Source organism: Nicotiana attenuata, unplaced genomic scaffold (assembly GCF_001879085.1).
Source record: "Nicotiana attenuata strain UT unplaced genomic scaffold, NIATTr2, whole genome shotgun sequence".
NCBI lineage: Eukaryota > Viridiplantae > Streptophyta > Magnoliopsida > Solanales > Solanaceae > Nicotiana > Nicotiana attenuata.
This window is the reverse complement of record NW_017671659.1, coordinates 165,903-179,965: the sequence shown is the minus strand read 5'-3', so window position 1 is coordinate 179,965 and position 14,063 is coordinate 165,903. Positions and strand designations below refer to the sequence as shown.

At 36.3% G+C, this 14,063-nt stretch overlaps 1 protein-coding gene across 1 annotated transcript in view; it reads left to right on the top strand.

The window, feature by feature from the left end:
* Positions 1–12,139, top strand: part of LOC109209545 (zinc-finger homeodomain protein 5-like) — a gene marked incomplete at its 3' end in the record, with an annotated part of 14,549 nt that extends 2,410 nt beyond the window's left edge. Inside the window, exon 2 of the mRNA XM_019372837.1 lies at positions 12,110–12,139. Coding sequence (XP_019228382.1) covers positions 12,110–12,139 — 30 coding nt within the window. The remainder of the gene's footprint in view (positions 1–12,109) is intronic.
* Between the last annotated feature and the right edge of the window lie 1,924 nt (positions 12,140–14,063).

The following is a 14,063-nucleotide window of genomic DNA, read 5'->3' as shown; positions in this document are numbered from 1 at the left end:
CCCTTTCTCCTAACTTGCAATCTTGTTTAATCTGCTTTATTAGCTGCCCAGGTTGCACCACCTTGTGTTCCCAGAATGCTATATTTCTAGCTCTCCAAATGTGATACACAGTTGCTGATAGTGCAGCTATCACCACAGCCCTACATGCTTTCCCCTTAATCTTCCTGGTCATTCTTCTTCCCAGCCCCTGTATCTCCAGATTCCTCGTACCTATATTTAGCCACCTCTGTATGTCTTCTATACATCTCCTCGCCAGTGGACAGTCAAAGAATAAATGATTAATTATTTCTTCTGCTCCTCCACAAATCTCACACAAACTGTCTTGACTGATGCCCATTCTATACACCCTTTCCTTTGTCATGAGTCTGTTGTGTGCCACCAGCCAGCATATCATACTATGCTTAGGTATGTTCAGCTTATTCCATACCCAGCCTCGCCAAGGCCAGTCCTCCTTGGCCCCTTTCATCCAGTCATAACCACTCTTGATAGTATATACTCCATTAGCCTTAAGCCATTGGTTTTGTATATACCCCCCAACAAATTTATCTCTTATAGAACATATCTTCCTCCAGTACCAACTACAGTCTGTAGGTACTTTATATTGCCACCAATCCCTTCCTTTTAAGTATATGTGGTTCACCCATCTCACCCATAGGTTGTCTGTTTTCGCTGCTATATTCCATACATATTTAGCTATGGCTGCTTCATTCCATACTACAATATCCTTCACTCCCAGTCCTCCTTGCCTTTTTGTTCTGCAGACCAAGTCCCATGCTACTAGTTGTGGCTTGTTGGAGTAGACTTTCCCATCCCATAGGAAGCATATACATACCCCTATAATACTTTTTATCACTTTCTTGGGCAGAACAAAGATAGATGCCCAGTATGTGTGTATATGCATCAACACAGTATTCACCAATAGGACTCTCCATGCATATGACAAGTTCCTTGTGCCCCAACTTTTGATCTTCACAGTCATCTTATCCACGAGTACTTCACAATCCATTATTGTCAGTTTCTTTGGTAAGATAGGCACTCCAAGGTACCTAAATGGTAATGTTCCCCTCTTGTAGCTTGTTAGTTCACATAGGTTCTGTAAATCCTGTTCCTCCATGTTAGCACTGAATACATTAGACTTGGCAGCATTAGTAGTTAGTCCTGATGCATTTGAGAAGCTTTGTAGTCCTCTTAACATTAGGACTATAGCTTGGTACTCCCCTTTACAGAACATTAGCACATCATCTGCAAAGCATAGATGATTCATCTGCAGCACTTTACATTTGGTATGGAAAGCAAAGCCTTCCTGCATAGCCACCAGATTCATAATACGTGTGAAATACTCCATAAGGATCACAAACAGCAATGGTGATATTGGGTCTCCCTGTCTCAGTCCCCTTTTACCATTTATACAACCATACAAGCCTTCATTGATAGCTAGAGTATACTGTGTTGTTGTAATGCACTTCATTATCCACCCTATGAATTGGCTTGGAAAATTCAGTGCATATAATATTTCCTCCACAAATCCCCATTCAACTGAATCATAGGCCTTCTTGAGGTCAATTTTGATGAGACAGCTTTTTGTAGTGTTCTTCCTGTTATAGAGCCTTACTAAATCTTGACAACTTAAGCTATTTTGGACAATTGATCTCCCTTCTATAAAAGCACTCTGATTATCTGAAATGATTTTAGGCAGTACCTTCTTTATTCTTTGGCATAGCATTTTTGACATCACCTTGTACACTGTATTGCAACAGGCTATTGGCCTATAGTCTCCCACTACATCTGCATGTGTCCTTTTTGGAATGAGTGTTATAACTGTATTGTTTATCACTTTCAACATCTTCTGATTCTTGAAGAACTCCAGTACTGCTGCTGTAACATCTCCTCCTATTATGCTACAGTTGTCTTTGAAAAATTGGCTTCCATAGCCATCAGGTCCAGGGCTTTTGTCCCCTGCAATTGCCCATAATGCCTGTTTTACATCATTCACTGAGTATGGTTCCACTACCATTTTCCTGTCTTCTTCATTCACCACTGCTCCCCCTGCTTCACTAAGTAACTACATACATGATCTCTATCTGCCTTACTAGTGCCTAGTAGGGATTTATAGAATTCAATGAATGTTGTAGCTACACTGTCCATGTCAGTAACAGTAGTGCCATCAGCTCCCTTTATAGAGAAGATCCTATTGTTGTTTCTCCTTGCTTTGATGCTATTGTGGAAGTATCTTGTATTGTAATCCCCCTGTTCTGCCCAAGTTATCTTACTCTTCTGCCTTAAGTATTGATATCGAGCTTCTTCCCATCTGCTATACACCTTTGCCAGTTCCCTTTCTTTCTTGTGTAACTCATGATCCCTAGGATTTTCCTGGATCTTAACTTGACAGTCAGTAAGATCCTTCTTTGCTTGGTCTGCTTTCATTTCTACTTCAGTGAATCTGTTTTTGTTGATCTTCCCTAATACTCCTTTCAATTTGTTCAGCTTCCCCACTAGTTGGTACTGCTTGCATCCTGATATCTTTGTTCTCCAGCTCTCCTCTACTTTCTCAAGAAATTCTGGTGCCATACTCCACATATTGAAGTACTTGAACTGCTTCTCCTTTTTATTTCTTCCTTTTTCCCAGCTGATAATAGCAGGACAGTGATCATACAGCCCTTCTTCCATGTAATGTACTTTGGAAGCTGGGAGGTTTGATGTCCATTCACTATTGACCAGCACTCTGTCTATCTTACTCATGACCTTGTCATCTCCTTCCTGCTTATTGTTACCAAGTAAAATAGGAACCAGTAGATTTAAGATCATGTAGATCACAACTCTCTACACATCTCTTAAAGTCCCTTATTTCTGCTACTGTTACAGGGCTTCCTATCCTTTCCTCCTTATATAATACACAGTTGAAATCCCCCATTACACTCCATGGCCCTTGAATTTGACTATGGATTTTGTTTAGTTCCTCCCATAGATCTCTTCTAAGGCCTTGATCATTGAACCCATACACCACTGTTATGTGCATTCTCTCATTACTCCCTCTGTGTTTTATTTGGCAATGAATCAGTTGTGCTGTTACTGTTACTATATGAACCTCATAGATGTGAGGTTTCCATAATAACCATATCCTACCTTTAGGATGTTTGTGTAAATTTGTATGGAATGACCACCCATTACAAAGATTAAGAGAGGCTTGTTGGGCCTTGTTTCTCTTAATCTTTGTCTCCAGGAGCCCAAATAGTCCAGCTTTAACATTGTGCAGAAATAGATTAACTTCTTTCTGCTTTGCTGCCCTATTTAGGCCCCTCACATTCCAACATCCTATATTATCCATTAGGTAGGGGGTTGCCCCCACCCTTCCCACTGTCATGGACCTTACTAGCATGTTCATCCCCAGGGATAGATGAGCTTGCTTCACTTCCACTCCCCTTGTTGTTCCCCTCAGTACTCTTTGCTAACACTGCATATGTGTTTCCCAAAGATAGAGTCATCTCCTTTGGCCTCATAACTGTGTTGCTTTTCCCTTTCCTTTTTTGCTGCATCATTCCTTCTATCTCCTTTTCTTTGTTCTTGTCATTGTCTGCGTTCTCCTTATTTTCCTTCTGATCCCCTTTCTCCTCCATTTTCTGCTCCTCTTGTTGTTGTTTTGGGTTCTCCTTTGCTTCCTCCTTCTTCATGTTCCTTCTGCAATCCTCTTGTTCATGGCCAAAATTATTACAGGTAGGACAGTGTACAGGCTTCCATTCATACACGACTTGCTGCTCTATTATCTTCCCATACTCATTTTCAAACATAATCATTGAAGGGTACTGTTGGTTGATTGATACTTCCACCAATATCCTCGCAAACGTGAGCCTTTCCTTCTGTGCAGTAGCACTATCTGCCTTTAGTGGTTTCCCCACCATGCCTGCTATTTTTGTTAAAGCACTCTTCCTCCAGTATTTGATATCCAATCCCATGAGTCTTATCCATATTGGAATCCTGTCTATAGTCTCCTTCTTCATGTCAATGTCCTGTTTCCAAGGCTTTATCACTATAGGCTTTTTATCGAACATTTGGACTCCATCCTCGACTGTTCTGGTTTTGACATCTTCTGAGTGGAATCGAACAAGGAACACACCTTTATTCACCACAGCTACTTTATCAATTCCTCTATTTCCCCAAATTCTCTTGAAGAAGCCCTCCATAACTGCTAGTGGGGGATTAGATCCCAGCACATAGCATATCACAGCAGTTTGCCAGTATTCAACTTCTTCCTGAATATCTTCAATTATGATCTTCACATTCTGCTGTGTTATTTCTTTATTATTCCATTCAATTCCTACAGGTTGTGGATTTGGTGCTACTACTTTGCTCCATGATTTGCCATTTTGTTGTAGTGTCCCTGTATCTCCTTCCACCATTGTTTCTTCCTCCACCACTTCAGCCCATAAACTTCTTCCGCTACTTTGCATGCTACTGTTCTCCCTTTGCATGTTACTATTCTCACTTCTATTTGACGTTTTACTCTGATTTGGAGTTTGATCCATACTCCCTTTCGCTAGATCCAGTGGGACGATCCCCTGTAACACATTAATGCTCCTTGTTTTCTTCGCATCTATGGTTTGTGGTACAGATTGCCTTCCTCCATTTGTGCTGTTGTTCTGCCATTGTTTCTCGCTTACTCCAGCTTTCGATTTCCTTCCCATGTTCAGTTCTCACTGAGGGGAGGATTTCATTCTAGAGAGAGAAACTTTTATTTAATAAAAAGAATTTTTCCATTCCTTTTAGCCTAATGCTTCACTATTCTGTTTCGTGCTCTACGCCTCTACCCCGTTTTAGGTCATTCGTGTTGCATATAGGGCGGAGCTAGGAGATGCAACAGGGTTCTATCTGAATTTCTTTTGCAAAAAACTACATTATATATACAAAATTAGAACTATTTCTTAAGTTTATAAAATATATGTTCAAAGAGGAATGACTTCGACCTTAAAGTTGTCTCAGGGTAAAAGCTAAGACATATAAAGTGTTTACGTCAAATCAATAGATGCATGATATGTCTTTTTACGTACACTTTTATCACTTAATCATGATATTCTCTTTTCCTTCTTTTCTTGTAGTACTACCTTCCATAATTCCCTCCTCAACATAACCTTTCCGAGTACTATCAGAGTACATTTCTCCTCCCTTCAATTTTAACATATGATAGACTCAAAATTTTAAATTCCAAATTTTCAATAACCAGAATGACAAGAAAAATCATATTTTTCACTATGATCAAATTATACACAAACGAAATAAAGGATTTTGGTACAATTATAATCTATACAAGTTCGAAAACAAGATTATATTGTTTCCCCTTCACTGGACAGAATATTTGTGTTCATGAACTAGGACAAAATTGACCCTCTTACCCCTCTGGCTCTATTGTTCTTGTAGCATTAAACTATTTACAATCACTCAAGATGCTTTGATTTTGAAACTATCCTTTTATATTGATCAGCTCATGTGCTTTGCCCATTTACAACAAGTTCAACCCAATTTAACTGATCATCATATGAATATTTTATACTATAATCCAAAAATATTCAGTTGTATACGAAAGCAAAACAATCCAGTGGTTCTCACAAATAGGAAAAGAAAGCAAATTCAAGAAGAAGTCACCTTTAATTTTACATTTACATATAAGAGAAATGTCTAAACTTACTATATATGTCAGTTTAATTAGTATGAAGAAAGTGAAAATCAAGAATCATGAATTGAAGTTAGTGTTTCGCTAAGATCATGAGGTCCGACAATAAAGAACTGACTCACATTTGAAATTGAATTAGCCTCTTTGCGCTGTCAATTGTCGACTTGTCCCAACTTCTATTCATTCTTTCTAGAGACATCAATGGACAGAAAACCTTATTATTTAAATCAACACCATAAATTCAATTGTGTCATTAAAACCTCTAAAAATTATTTGTTTTACTAGTTTGTTGAGAACTGTGGTCTGGTACTTAACAATTGTTCTATCATCCAAGATAATGAATTCAAGACAAATAAATTATCCTAATTTATCTTGTTTGTTTATTCTATATATCACTCTGGGTCAGGCTATGCGATTTATTCACTGTTAAATTAGAGTGTAACTATTGAGCAATTGTGAAAAATCACGATTACGTATGATAATATATAAAAAAAAACAAAAAAGACAGATTATTAATAAGAAAAAGAAAGAAACAACTATACACAAAAAATATGCACTCCATGTCATATGGTAGTAATATTCATATCATATAGAGTATGTAACAAGTAGATAAAATTTCAAAAATCTTATTTCCTTTCAGTGTTTTAAAAGGCGTTTTCGAGGAGCCCTGGGGCGAGGTGCACCATAAAAGCCGGCCCCGAGGCGATGGTATGGGGCGAAAGTCTCAAGAGGCGTACGTCCGATAATTTGGGGCATACGCCGGGGCGTTCGGGGCGTACACCCGGGAGTTTGCGGCACGTTTTTGTAGTGAGGCGTAAGCCCTAGAGACTTTTTCAAATTAAAATAAATTTTGTTGAATAAGTCCTTCATATAATACCCCAATTCTCAAAAGTCAGCTTGTAATTGCTCAAAAGTTTCAAAAAGGAATTGAAATGTATTAACATTAGAAGTCGAGACCTTTTTTATTAATTAAAGCCCTAATTTATGATATTTCCAATTCTTTATCTTGTCCACTAGTCTGCTAATATCTCCCAAAAATAATGAATATTCAGTTTTTTGGTACAAATACAAAGAGAACTCCATTCTCCTTCATAGTAGCAAGTTCAAAGTTCAAATTGCAGGTTAGTCATCCTTTTTGTTCCTCCATGTAGAAAATTTTATTCGTATCGACTCAAATTACTTGTGCTTGTAAGTAGCGTATAACATATTGTTTTGACTAGTTTTTTGTCGGGATGGAGCGCGCGCGCACACACACACACACACACACACACACACACACACACACACACACACATATATATATATATATATATATATATATATATATATATGTATGTATGTATGTATGTATGTACTAGTATCTACGAACGTACGTTGCACGTTAATAATGGCACGTAATAATTTGAACATTTATTTATATGAAGGAACAATAAAATTTAATTAATGAGAGAAATTATACAACAATCATCTAAATACCGATAAATATTATTACATTAGCATAATACATGAATTTAAAATAAAAGAACATCATCAAAACTTACACAAATGATCAATTTTTTCATGTTAGTTAGATAATTATAGTTTTGTGTATGTTATAGTTTAAAAGTATTAAGTGATGGTATTTTAACGAAAACTTCTTTGTGGACAATATTTTTTTTTGTATGTTTTCTCCTAATGCTTTGGTTGCTCTACCTTAACCAGAACTTTTGTTGTCGATCTTGATATCCCTCTTGAAAGTGCAACATACAGTTGTTCATGCAAGGAAACATATTGTGGTAAATATAGTCCAATATTTAGGATGTTTGTCCTTGTGCTTTATTTATTATTACAAAACATAAACATACTAAAAATTATTTTCACACAAATTTAAAAGGATATTTCTTAGTTTTGGAAAACGAAAGTTGAATTCAGGGATATGAATATACTTAGAAGCACATTAACCAGTATCATAATTTTTGCATGTATGACGTTATTGTCAAAACTTCTATATACCATCTGTGGTCTATTATATAAGTTATTCGGCATATCTAAGTTTTTTCAGTAGCATGACAGACATATTTTTCTTCAAAATCAACCTATATACAATGAAAGATCAATTTTAACTTAGTCTATTATATATACAGTAACACTAATATACGTAAGAAATAATAAACTTGACAACAAACATGTATGGTAGAAGGCCATTTGGTATTAAAGTATTTAAGTATTATTTTTTGTAGTAATCATTGGTATCATTTTCTTCTGAGTCGAAAATAGAAAAACATTTTGTTTTTACTATAAAATTTTGCAATCAACCTTTTATTTAGTTGATCAACATATTCATTTTTGCTAGTTAAGATATCTTTTAATTCTATCATGTGATTTGTACAAATTACGTTTTAATCTAATGATAAAAATATTTCTCTTATTAAATGCATTATTATTACTATTGGGATTGATAACCAAGTGTTCAGGAAGAACCAAATCATCTTTTATTGGATGCTCTTCTTTGTTTTCGACACGAAGCAAGAAGACACTGAATATTGGAATATGTTCCAACATTATATTTCTTGTCAGTTGAATCTTTTTCATTTGAGGCCAGAAGTATAACTTTGGCAAGCTAGCTTTTACAATCTCTGTTTTTGTCGATTTTGGAACTACTGGTAGTACTTGACATAAATCACCTCCCAAACCATTAATTTTTCACCAAACGGTTCATTAATATCCAATATATCTCTAGAACGCCGGGCAATTATTTCGATCGTTTGATACTTAACCATCAATGTTTTATCCCATACTATCAATTTTGCTTTCCTTATAAATTTAGTATCATCGCTCTACCTTGATATATTTGAGATGGTTATTTAGGTTGTTTGAAAAAAAATATCAAATCTAAAGTGGGTGGCCTCACAATAAAATCATTGTTGGTACACCACTTGCTATTATTGCTAACAGTGTCGTGCCTCTTGATATGATCTTTGCAAGTAATGCATGAGATAAAATATTATTTCGATTTCGCCGGAGGCATCTACAAAGAATAATCTTGTTATAGCAGAATCGATTCTTTATAATATTAGTCTTGAATAATATACTAACATTTTTACTTTGTGTTCGAACGCTCTTTTTATGGAATAAATTTATGTACTTTAAGTTTTTTTTAGTTTGAATAATAATTTTACTCATATGATGAATTTAAAAAATTATTGAATTGGATTCTCTTGTTACATAATTAATAAAAAAATTTAATTATTTGATTTTGACATAAAAAATAATTTATTCTATGTTGATTCAGATCTTAATATTAGTTCATCTCTTGTTTTTAATATTTAATCTTAATTATAGTTTTATCCACCATAAATCTTATTTTCAAAGAGTAAAAGATTGATATGACATTTCACTTTTAGATCTTTATGCTTGTAGAATCATTAGTAGTATTGACTCTTACCAACCATTTTGTTTTCTCTTTCTCATACATTTATATTCTTAAATATTTTCTTAGGTGTTATTTAATAATTGGGTATTTATTTTAATATTACACGAAAAATTGATTAAGAAATATTATTTGAGTAGGAAAATAGTTCAAATATAATATAAAAATATATTATCATGGGGGTATTTTTTCTCAATTTCAACTCTTTATGCAGTCCATTTAATATTACTTTTTATTTTGGTATTGGACATTATGGAGTGGTAATGTATTGCCAATACGGATGATTCTTATGAAATTAATTTTATTAAACCTTCCTACATATTTTTAGTAAGAATTTAATAGACAAATTTATAAATTTTAAAATCTTAAATATTAAAAATTAGCATAGAAGGTATTGTAGTCCAAAAATAGGTTATTGCATGTGACGACCCGACCCGTCGTCTCATGAGTTACCGCTCCGATTTCCCCATTTTCAGCTTCCTTATGCTTCATTATCCATATCTTGTGTAATAGAGTCGATTTGAAGTGTTTTTAATAAGAAATGAGACACTTAGTCTCTTTTAAGAAGCCTTAAGTTGGAAAAGTCAACCGGACGTTGACTTATGAGTTAGAGGGCTCGGATGTGAATTTCGATGGTTCGGTCAGCTCCGGGAGATGATTTGTGACTTAGGAGTGTGATCGGAAGTGGTTTTGGGAGGTCCGGTGTAGAATTAGGCTTGAATTGGCGAAGTTAGTATTTTGGCGAATTCCGGTTGATATGCGAGATTTTGATATAGGGGTCGGAATGGAATTCTGAGAGTTGCAGTAGCTCCGTTATGTCATTTGGGATGTGCGTGCAAAGTTTCAGATCATTTGGACGAGGTTTGGTAGACTTTTTGATCGAAAATGTGTTTTTAGAGTTTTTGAAAATTTTAAGGTTGAATACGACGAAAAATTTCTGTTTTGATGTTGTTTTGAGCGTTCCGAAGATTGGAACAAGTTTGAATGATGTTTTAGGATTGGTTGGCATGTTTGGTTGAGGTCCCGGGGGGCCTCGGGTGAGTTTCGGGGTGGTTTCGGACCATTTTTAGGCCATTTTTAACTGCTGGTTTTTGGCTACAGCAATGTTCTATGCGATCGCGGGGAATAGGTCGCGATCGCGGTGAGTAAAATGTGAGAAACGTGCCAATGAATCGCGATCGCGGAAAGCCTTTCGCGATCGTGGAGAAGAAATATTCTGTTGCGTTGATCCCAATTCGGAAGCTTATATCTCAAAATCTATAAGGAATTTGAAGATGATTCAAAAACGAAAATTGTATTCCTTTGTGTCTAGTTTTCAGAAAGGTAAATTAATTGGAATTTGAAGTTGTGTACAAAAAGTTATGGTGGTTACACTATAGGCTGCCCGGGAAGGTCTCTAATACACAGGGATGACTTTGAAAGCTTATATCTCGCAATGTATAAGGATCCAGGAAATGAGCAACATATGAAATTATAGCCCTATGTTCTAGTTTTCAGAACATCAAACCATTTGTAATTTGGAGTTGTGTGCAAAAAGTTGTGACCGTTATACTGGAGGCTGTTAGGAAGAACTGGGAACTGTTCATCGCGATCGCGAAGCATTGACCGCGATCGCGAAGAGTAAATTTTGGGCTGGAAAAATTGTTCTCCGCGATCACGAAGAGTAAATACCTGGGCAGAATGTTTTAAAACACGCCAGTCGCGATTTTGGTGCTCATTTACTCCATTGTTGATATTTTTGAGAGCTTTTTAAAGGAAATTGAAGAGGGATTCAAGAAGAATCGATTGGAGGTAAGATTTTTGAATTTAAAACACGATTATATTGTGAAATTGGTCTAGAAATTCATGGAAATTAAGCCTAAAATTGAAGAACTAGGGCTTGGGATTTTAAAATTTGATTTGGGGATTTGATGGGCCATTTGAGCTCGGATTTGAGAGTTCTTGGTATGTATGAACTCGTGAGGAGATAAGGAACGTATTGATATATAAATTTCTGAGTTTCGAGAAGTGGGTCCGGGGCTCGAGTTTTGCTAATTTCGAGATTTTAGTTATTTTTCGATTGTTTTCTCCTGGGTATTGTTCCTATAGCATAATGTGACGTATTCGTTGTGGTTTTGGTCAGATTCGACGCACGGGAGGTCGATTTGAGAAGCAAAGGCATAGCGAGCTAGGATTTTGGCCGGCTTGAGGTTAGTAATAAATGTAAATGCTGTGTTGAGGGTTTGAAACCCCGAATTTGCACAATGTAGTGCTATGTGAGGTGACTTGCACGCCGGATAACGTGCGTGGGGTAGAGCACCGTCGGGGATTGTGACTTGGTCCGTCCCGCTTAATAAAATTACTACCTAATTGATTGTAGTTTTGTGATCCTTATAGAAAATGGAATAATTATCATAATTGGGCTTCGTGCCAACTACTTGAATCCTTCAGGGATTATTTTTACTGGTTTCTTACCATTTTTACATATCATTGAACTCAGTCCTAGAATTTAATACTGTTTTGTAAACTCAGCCATTTTTCTAAATGTAGAAACTAAAGTAATATTTTTAAATGAAGTTTGGGCTGAATATTTTCATATTATTGTGCCGAAAGGCTTATGTGATATTGGACTGAGTATGGGATCGGACTGCACGCCGCAGTGGTATGATATTGATATTGATATCAGGCCGAGGGCCTGTTTGATGCCACGATATGGCTTATTATTGCGCTTGGGCCGTAAGGGGCCCCTCCCGGAGTCTGCACACCCCCAGTGAGCGCCGTCGACGTTAAATAAATGGAGCGGGCTGCACGGCCGCAGCGGGGTACTGGAGGTACCGGTTTATGTGTTGCATTGCATATTTAATTGTCATTTATTCTTATTCTGGTGTGACTTTATTATAATTGTTTTTAATGTTTACAGTATTATGCTATTGGTTCACGTTGTTGTATTTATAGCTTTGCTTTGTGTTTATTTAGGATTTCTTATCCTCAGACTTTATTTATATTTATTACTTTCTGAGTTGGAAGTACTCACAATACTCCCTGCACCTTGTGTGCAGATTCAGGTGTACCCACTGAGGCTGAGTGAGATCTATCTCTACCTAGCATCACATTCGGGAGATTCAAGGTAGCTGCAAATTGGCGTTCGCAGTCCTGATCTTCCTTCTATTTTATTTATCTGTTTTCCATATTTCTAGAGAAACATTATGTAGTAGGTTAATACTCATGCATTAGAGGCTCAGACTTGTGACACCAGACCTGTGGGCTATTTAGTATTTTATTTTGGGGTTTTTCGGATGTTAGAAATTATTTCAGATATTCCGCACTTAAATTGTTATTTTTTTTTTGTGAATATTTATTTATCCATCTAGGTTATTTGGTTAAGGTTGTGTAAATGGTCGGGCTTGCCTAACAGTGTGTTGGGCGCCATCATGACCGGGGTTTGGATCGTGACAAGGTGGTATCAGAGCCTAGGTTACTTTTTCTCGCGAGTCATGAGCCGGTTTAGTAGAGTCTCGTGGATCAGTACAGAGACGTCTGTACTTATCCTCGAGAGGCTGCAGAACCTTTAGGAAAACTTCACATTCTTGAATTCTTATCGTGCGTCCTTGATTCAGCTTGAAAAGAAACTCTTGAAATTCCTTCCACGTGTTCGTACGCGCGCGGGAGCGCTCAGTATCAGACGTGCCTTAATAGCTTGTGATTCCCCGATCAAGGGGCGAGATGTGATCTCTGTGAGTTGATGTTGGGCCAGTCTGGTGGACTTGAGGCCGGATTTTTGCCTATGGCTTGAGCACCAAGATGCTGATTACGTGAGCTGTGTTTTGAACTTATACGTTCGGTATTGTCCCTATTAGCGGGAACGACGGCTGGATAGCTATATGATGAGTATGTTAGTACTGCGAGATGTATCTACGCGACCTGGAAGCGATGAGGAAGGTCTACTGGATGATAGAAGAANATTTTTAAGAAGTATATCATAAAAGTAATAGGATTACATGACTAAAGATATTTACTTGTTCAATTTTATATGAATTAGATAGCCCGAAAGTAATTATATTAATAGGATTCCTAAGGGTAATCATGTAGGATTCCTAACGTGTACTATTATGTCCTAAAACTAATAGGATTATAAGGCTCATATCTAGTATTTCGGTTATGTGTTTTTATTATGAGTTAATATGCATAATATTATAAGGTTATTTTGTAAACCGATATTGTATTCATGCTTTTAATATAGATATATATATTTCACATATTTATAGTTTTCTTCAATTTTTATGCAATTTTACTTATTTATAAATATTTACTATAATTATATTATTTTATAAAATATTAAAAATTATATACTCAAGGGGCTTACGCCCCTGCGTCGGAATTTACGCCTCGCTGAGGCATATGTAAAACGCCTCACCTTACACCCGCGCCTTTTAAAACACTGTTTCTTTTTCGATTATGATAAATAAGGTATATATTCAAATCATTATGGGCATAGTTTGTTTAAATAAATTCTCTGATTAGGTTATTAAGATAATTCTTCATCCTGAATTCTAAATCATGACCTCATACCCAGATTATTCATAGGTATCAAATCACTTGAATATGAGATTAAAATTTCATCAAGTTGGCAGCAAGGTTAATATATTAAAGCTGACTTCAATGAGTATTAAAACACATTACAAGAATAAACATAAAAAACCCAGCAACCAAAGAAGAATTAATCGGGATGAAACGGTAAGAAACGCGAAGCCTAACGGTTTCTTACAGGTTGAAGTTTCGGCAACCTAACGCGTTGAAACCTTTTTTCACGAGTCAGATTCCGATTGAGTTATGCTCAATCAGCCCATCAGGAAAATATTGCATGCCCAAGCTGTGAAATATTGGGAGGGCTAGACTGGTTACATATTTTTGAGCCTAACTTTGGCACCCCTAGCTTTAGGATATATCACCTTTCATTTGACCTGATTGATAGAAGCAAAGTACAGAAACAAAGGGAAACTAAAACAGTTAGAC